General features: G+C 47.8%; 1 protein-coding gene across 1 annotated transcript in view; it reads left to right on the top strand.

Moving 5' to 3' along the window:
* Positions 1-7,720, top strand: part of HEG1 (heart development protein with EGF-like domains 1) — a 71,548-nt gene that overhangs the window by 23,481 nt on the left and 40,347 nt on the right. The window contains exons 8-10 of the mRNA XM_014545232.1: positions 4-480; positions 2,497-2,613; positions 3,291-3,410. Coding sequence (XP_014400718.1) covers positions 4-480; positions 2,497-2,613; positions 3,291-3,410 — 714 coding nt within the window. The remainder of the gene's footprint in view (positions 1-3; positions 481-2,496; positions 2,614-3,290; positions 3,411-7,720) is intronic.

Here is a 7,720-nt window from a genome sequence, read left to right as displayed (position 1 = left end):
ACCCACCCCTCCCAGCCACAAGCACCCGCTTGGCCCGGACACCGCCAGCGTGGACAGCCACCACTCCCAAGACGCCCCCTCCCCCCGTGCCCACGCCCGGCCCCTCGTCAAGCACAGCCACTCCGCTGGCTGGCCCCGCCGCAGCGCAGACCACGGCTGGGAAACGGTTCTTGCCGACCAGCCCTGAAATGCCAGCGCCACGGATCTCCACAGAAGTCGTCGTTACCACTAAAAGGAGCCGAGCGCCTGTCGGTGACACCACCCGATGGAGCTCCCTGACCAGTGCACCCACATCAGCAACAGTACTGACCACGGGGCCGGGGGTTTCCGAAGGGGACAGCCCGGCTCCCCCTTTCCTCAGGACGTCTCCCTCTCCCCGGAGCACAGACGCTTCTCCGGCCGAAGTGTCGTCTCCCCGGGCCACCACCTCCCGTGCTCAGAGCGGCACGCAGTCACCCCCGAGGTCGTCTCCAGCCTCAGGTAGCACACAGTCACGTGGGCACACAGTGCCGGGCGGGGGTGCGTGGGGGTGTGCGGCAGTGGCTGCTGCTGGCAATAGCACAGTGTTACAGTGTTGGATGATCTCCCGTGCTTCCTGTAGAAGCACCTAAAGCATAAAGTCATGTCACCGTGGACCTAATCTTCTCACCCCTGAGTTACGTAATTCCTCCCGAACAAGGAGGAGAGGATGCCACTGGCTGGGCAACATCAGTAGATGGTGTAGCAGCCGCTTGTAATGTCCCGTAACAGAAAGAGCTTTCCAAGCACGCCCTTAACTCTCCTGGAGCGGGGCGGCCGCGATGCTGGGCAGGAGGGTAGAGGGAACACAGTCAAGAAGCTCTAGGTGGCCTGGCCGAGGCATGGAGTGAGTCGGGGGCTGCTCCCCGATCAGAGCCCGCGCTTCTGAGCCGGGCAGGTGGCTCCACAGTCACCAGGGAGGCTTCCCTTGGTCCAGGGGAAGCCCTGGCCCCTTGGTGTCCCTCAGATTATGTTGCTGGCTGGTAGATGTGTGTGTGTTGGGGTGGGGGGGGTAGTTGGGCATGTTCAATAAGATGGTGATGGTAATCTGTCCCCCATAGTGACTGCATTGTGCCTGAGGTTATCTTGAAGTTCCTAGTACACACGTGACTCTTTGTAATGTAAGGAAAGGTAGAAGTAAGACGATCTGTCTTTTGGTGTCCTGTTTAAAGTTGTACACGTGGCTCGTCCAGACCCAGGAAGGCCAGCTGCCGGTGCTGATGGGGTGAAATGGAGATGATGCCCTAAGGAAAGAGAGGATGGGAAGTGCTCTGTGGTGACTACAGCAGGGACTGTCAGTGGCAGGGTTCCCCCCAGTCAGCCATCAGCAGTCTGGTGGCTGGAGGGCCATGCCCCGCCTGCCAGCCCCATGGTGCCTTGAGGCTCGGTGCCCCCTCTGTACCTGTGATCCCAGCGGCTCTAGGAAACGAAAGCTGGATCCTTCCCCTGCTTCAGAGTTCACAGGGCTTCGTTTCCAGCAGCCAGATACGCACCGTCTCCCTTCGCTGATTGTGGCCATTGCAGTGGCAACTGTGGGTGGGAGTTAGCGTCACTGCTGGCTGGTGATGTGCATTCTGCAGCAGGACCCATGGGCTCAGTGCTTGCTGGTCGCTGCTGAGCTTAGTCGGGTGGTTTCAGGTCTATTAGAGCAGCCGCAAGGCGCAGGAGCACCATCTTTAGGGTGAGCCCATCGGTTTTCGGGGTTGCTCTTTTGGAGTTAGAGACCTTGACTTCCACCTTCTTTTTCTCATCCTACCACCGATTCTCTCCTTGGAGACGATGCAGTTATTTTGTGGGATCCGGCTTTTCTACGTATATGTCAGAAACCTTGACTAGGGAGCATGACTATGCAGGTTACACAGACCGAAGCACAGAGCTGTGGCCACTGCCCTTGGGAGCTGGGAGTCCAAGGTGACCTTGAAGCCAGAGCATCACTGGGTCCAGATGAACCCTACAGGGCTCGTTGTGACATTACGCAAAGAGCTGGCACGGTCATGCTCACCTCCAGTCGGTTTTCTGAGTGAGGGCACAGCACGTGGAGGCCCACATATTATTGCATTGTGAGGTTTTCGGATACAGGGAAATCTTGCTGCAGGAGGATGGGTGACCAGGGATCCTTTTCCCCTTAATATGTGTTTTAAATGGACATTAGTTCCAGTAGAATTTTCCAAGTATCACAGAGGCAGAGTAATCGTCCCTCCTGAGCGGAGTGACCCGTGAGCAGCATGTGAACCGGTTCTTGCGCCCAGGGTCCAGTTGTCCGGTGCCCTGTCTGCCCACCAGCGAGCGCCGGAACCCAGGCCCACCGCGTCTCAGTCGCCCCTCTCGGGAACCCACTCCGTGTTCGTACTGTGGCCTTTCAGGGCAAGTAAACAGAAATAAGTGAGGATCAAATATTAGCCAGGATTAAATATTTACCGAGCGCTGCCTTTACATTTGCTGTGCGGTTAACTGCTTTATTCCTGGAATGTGTTTTAGTGAACAGCTGCGCCCCTAACCCTTGCCTCCACGATGGGAAATGCGTTGTGGACCCCGCCCGCCGTGGCTATCGATGCGTGTGCTCACCTTCCTGGCAAGGGAAGGACTGCAGTGTGGGTAAGAGGAAAAGCCATCTCCGGGGTGTACAGTGCAATAGCACATCGGGAGGCAGCAGGCTCGTTTTTTCTCCAAATGCAGGGGAGTAAGATTTTTAAATTGATGCCCTGCTGACTTGAGGTTAACACTCTCGTTGTCGTCCACAGAATAATGTCGGACAGCGAGGCTGGCAGGTCTCCACGATCTGGCCTCATTTTGTGGGCTCCCTACACTCCTGCCACACTGGGCCCTGCACGGCTCCCCAAACACCCCTGCGCTTTGCTCTTCTGGCCTCCACTGTGCTGGTGCCTCAGCCTAGAACCCCACCCCCCCACCACCACCCATCTCCACCTGCTTATTAAAGTTCTTCTAGTCTTAGTCCAGATATCATTTGAAACAGTCTTTTTTTTTCTTTTTTATTGTTGACGCTATTACAGATAGAAACAGTCTTAATTCTCCCCTCCATTAAAATCTGCTAATTTTCTGTACTTGCAAATCCTGCCTGTGTTTACAGTTAGCTGTCTGCATGGCTGCCTCCACCCTTAATAGGCTGGTAGCCCCTTGGGAATAAGGGGAGTGTCCTACTGGGGCCCCACTACACCTCGTGCCATTGGGCCCTTAATCCGCGCTTACTGTGCTGGGTTATGGTTTTGCTGTCTGATACGGATTCAGTGTGGCCTGTGTTCTGTCCTCTGCAGATGTGAATGAGTGCCTCTCCAACCCCTGCCCACCCCTGGCCGTGTGCAACAATACTCAGGGATCCTTCACCTGCAGATGCCCCATTGGGTACCAGCTGGAAAAAGGAATATGCAATTTGGGTAAGAGAGTTAGTCTATCTTGGGATTCTTTCTACACCACTCTATATTTTGCAAAGTGACATAAAAAGTAACGTTGCTTTTCTCCCTAATGAAAACTAACATTTGTCTGAACTATAGTTTAAAGAAGAGAGAAAGAAATGGAGGCTGCCTCGTGTCCCATCACTTAGAGAGATAGCACCTTATATGAAACTGTTTTAGTGTGCATTATATCTTTACATAGTTGAAATCATGTGATATTTGTACAAATTTTACATCTTAAACATTTTCCCTTATTAAAAACTAGAGGCCCGATGCACAAAATTCGTGCAAGAGTAGGCCTTCCCTTCCCCGGCTGCTGGCACCGGCTTCCCTCTGGCACCGGGACCTGGGCTTCCCTCGCAACCTCGGCTTCGTCCAGAAGGTTGTCCGGAAGGATGTTGGCTCTAATTAGCATATTATGCTCTTATTACAGTGGGGCCTTGACTTACGAGTGTCCCAACTAACCAGTTTTTTGAGATACCAGCTGTCTCTCGGCAGATTTTTTTGCATTGAGTTGACAGAGTAATTTGAGTTAACGAGCTCCTTAACAAATTAAACTCGTAAGTCAAGGCCCCACTGTATTATAGATTTTATACAAACTTCTTAATGACTGCGTAAGTATACCATCATTTGTGCATAAACTGTTTGCTTCACCATTTCACCCTGCAGTTAGAAAAAAAATATGTCTACATCAAAGAATATTCTAACTATATTGTTTAAAAAATACATTTTAGAGAGAAAAAAACCCTGATTGTCCTACCAAATTCACACATTCTATTCATTTTTAAAAACAATCTTCATGTTATTATCCACAGGCAGTACAAAAGATAGGTTGAGCATCTCTTTTTTTTTTTTTAAATATTTTTTTATTGATTTCAGAGAGGGAGAGGGAAAGAGATAGAACCATCAATGATGAGAGAGAACCATTGATTGGCTGCCTCCTGCATGCCCCCTACTGGGGATCAAGCCTGCAACCTGACCGAGCTCTGACTGGGAATTGAACCCTGACCTTCTGGTTCATAGGTCGACGCTCAACTACTGAGCCACGCCAGCTGGGCCGGTGGGTTGGGGGGGCTCTTTTGACTAAGGACAAACCTGCTAGTCAAGGGCTGTCTTAGGAAGAATACCTATGAAGAATTAATTAACTAATTAGTTAATATTTTAAGGTGCCTCTTAAGTGCTACCTATGCAATATTGTTACCTAGGGAAGTCTTACCCTAGGACAGTGATGGTGAACCTTTTGAGCTCGGCGTGTCAGCATTTTGAAAAACCCTAACTTAACTCTGGTGCTGTGTCACATATAGAAATTTTTTGATATTTGCAACCATAGTAAAACAAAGACTTATATTTTTGATATTTATTTTATATATTTAAATGCCATTTAACAAAGAAAAATCAACCAAAAAAATGAGTTCGAGTGTCATCACTGGCCTATAGGCTAAGGGGAATCATCAGACTTTTTAGAAGGTTGTGTCAAACAACAAAACTAAAACAACTAGTATCGAGTGTGAGGTTCTTTATTCAAGGGAAGCCACCCATGGAGGGGAGTGCAGGGCCTCCCAGGCGCGGAGCACTCCTCCTGAGGGACTGTGGGCAAGATCGAGTGTTACAGAGGGTTAGAAGTGGGACCCAGAGGGAAACAGGGTGTAATTGGCGGGGGTTGCATATCTGACCTTATTTAGAAAAATTAAGGAACGAGGAAATAAGTATAGAGCTCGGGGCTGGCTTGGTGTTGGGGAGTGGCTGGCTGGAAATACGGTGTTTCTGGCCCAGCAGAGCCTACATGAAAGTTCTGTCCCTGGCAGGAGCAGCTCCATCTTGGGCCTAGAAATTTTTTTCAACAGTTGCTACCCTACTGAAATAATGGTAGAATTTTGAAAATTGGTTAAAATACAAGGGTTAAATCAAAGCATTATTTAAAGAAAGAAAAATCTAGGAATATAGATACCAGTCAAAATCCAGAATTCCTCTTGTTCTAATCATTTATTTGCTTTTGGGGAACCTATTCCATTTAGCTACATCCTATAAGCCAGGAATTTTGGATTAAGAATGGAGAAGGTGGACATGATTTTGTTCGGAAGCGGTGTGCAAAGTACACCTGTCCGAGAACGCAGATGCCTGGCTGCCAGCCCCAGGGCCACCACCTGTAGCCCATGACCCCTGAGCCTCAATTTCCTCATCTGTAAAACCAGGTTACCCCTGGTCTGCTTCCCACTCAGGCTTATTGTGAACATCAAATAAAATAATGTATTTGAGCAAGTTTTGAAAATGGTAGTGTTCAGGAGCACTCCAAGAAAAGAAAAGAAAATGGTAGAGTCCTCCAGACAGGAGGTATCATTTAACATTAGTCTTTAGCCTCTTGGGCCACTTGGTCTAGAATTGAAAGCAATGAAAACAATAAACTACTCTGAATACAAAGGAATAAGTATGGGTCTTAAAAAATCATTTTAATAACCTGTGTAAATCAATAGTTAAATTTGACGTAAAGAATTGCCTTAACCCGGCTGGTGTTGCTCAGTGGTGGAATGTTGACCTATGAACCTGGAGGTTACGGTTCAATTCATGGTCAGGGGACATGCCCGGGTTGTGGGCTTGATCCTCAGTAGGGGATGTGCAGGAAGTAGCCGATCAATGATTCTTTCTCATCATTGATGTTTCTATCTCTCTCTCCTTCTCTCTTCCTCTCTGACAGCAATAAAAATATATTTTTAAAAAGTTGCCTGAAAGCCAGCTGATATAACTGCAGGCATGAGGATGTCTGTGTGCCAGGGAGAGTGCAGGGGCTGGGAGGATGCCATCTTCACGTGCACATTCACACTGAAAGTGGAGGTCACATTTGCTGTCATGATTTAGAAGAGATTTGTGTACTTAGCATTTGCAACCTGTATATTTCTATACTGAGTGTCTGGATATAAGCCTGGACCTGTGAGATGTAAAGATGAAGGAGCAGATGACGGTTCTGGAAGCCTGTGTGTGGAGTGTCCCAGGGGCACCAGTATTGGGAGGAGAGTGGGTCGATTGTGTTAACAATCATCTTTCCCTTTTCAAGTCATTTAACTTCATTGTTCATAAACATCAGAGGAACATGCAAATTAGAGCATGCTGAAATGCTTTCATTTGGCCAAGAATGTTTTCAAAGAGCTCCCTGCTGCTCAGAAAGAGTCCTAAGCAGCTGGCTCCACTGAACTGTAGAACAAGCAAAAAGATGTTAAATAAGGATTAAGGGCTTCAGACAGTAAGTATAAGATGTTAAATGTTTTCCCTGGCTCATTTGTGGGCCTTTTTCTTAATTCAGCAAGCAAGCTTTCTGTGAAAAAGCAGCTTCAGGGGTTTCTGTGTTTCGGGTTATTATTTTTTTTCCTGTCCAGAGGGGAAGATAGGAATTTAATATAAAAGAAGATAAGAGCCAGATATAAAGCAGTCTATACTAATGTTTGGTTGCCTGCCCATTTGTAAGTTCCATTCCCCTCAGGCCCAATCAGCACAAACTGATGTTAACTAGAATTTTATTTTATGAGTGACATGGGCCTTGAAAATGGGGCTGCTCTCTTTCATGTATGAATCCAACATTGTCCTGAATATGGGTCATTTCATTACGTGGCTTATCATCGTGGAGTCTGGCGGCCGCCTGGAGTGGGGTCCCCTTACAGAGGTTTGGAGCCTTTCTCTGTAGCCCCGTGATTGTCCTCAGAACAGCAAATATTTCCTGCTGCGCACACCAAACAAGTCAGTGCAAGGCTAATGACGTGGCAATTCCTCGGGGGGCTGAGGTGTAGATAGACTTGGAAGATGGGCACACATGAAGTTCAATGTTCATGTTGGCCCTTGGGAGCTGTGCAACCTTGGGAAGTTACAGTGATAAAGTGGCCATTTCCTCTGAACAAAAGGAATAGGTGTTGATGGGGTGACTCTAAGGAGTAGAGGAAACCTAAGCATGCCCTTGAATGTGAGGATGTGTCGACTTGGTGAAAGACCTGGAGTGCAAGAGCTCTGCTCTCTCTGAAGCAAGCATGTCAAACTCAAGGGCTAACACGGGCCAAATAAACAAGGTTTAAGTTTATGTGGCCCGCAAAAGAACAAAAGCTTCAATTTTCATAGAAATGTAGGTGTATTTCAATAGAGACATGCTGAATACAAAGGGCTGAAATAAATGAGTAATCATTAACATAAAATAATAGAACATTTTAATAAAAATTAATATTTTTTTCTTAAACATTAACTTACCAGACACTGAATAACTGCACAAATTAATAAGCGTAACACAAATAAACCTATTTTTCTTGTTCTCCGAA

The sequence above is a fragment of the Myotis brandtii genome, unplaced genomic scaffold, assembly GCF_000412655.1.
Source record: "Myotis brandtii unplaced genomic scaffold, ASM41265v1 scaffold4, whole genome shotgun sequence".
Classification (NCBI taxonomy): Eukaryota; Metazoa; Chordata; class Mammalia; order Chiroptera; family Vespertilionidae; genus Myotis; species Myotis brandtii.
The sequence above is the reverse complement of the archived record's forward strand: the minus strand, read 5'-3'. Positions and strand labels throughout refer to the sequence as shown.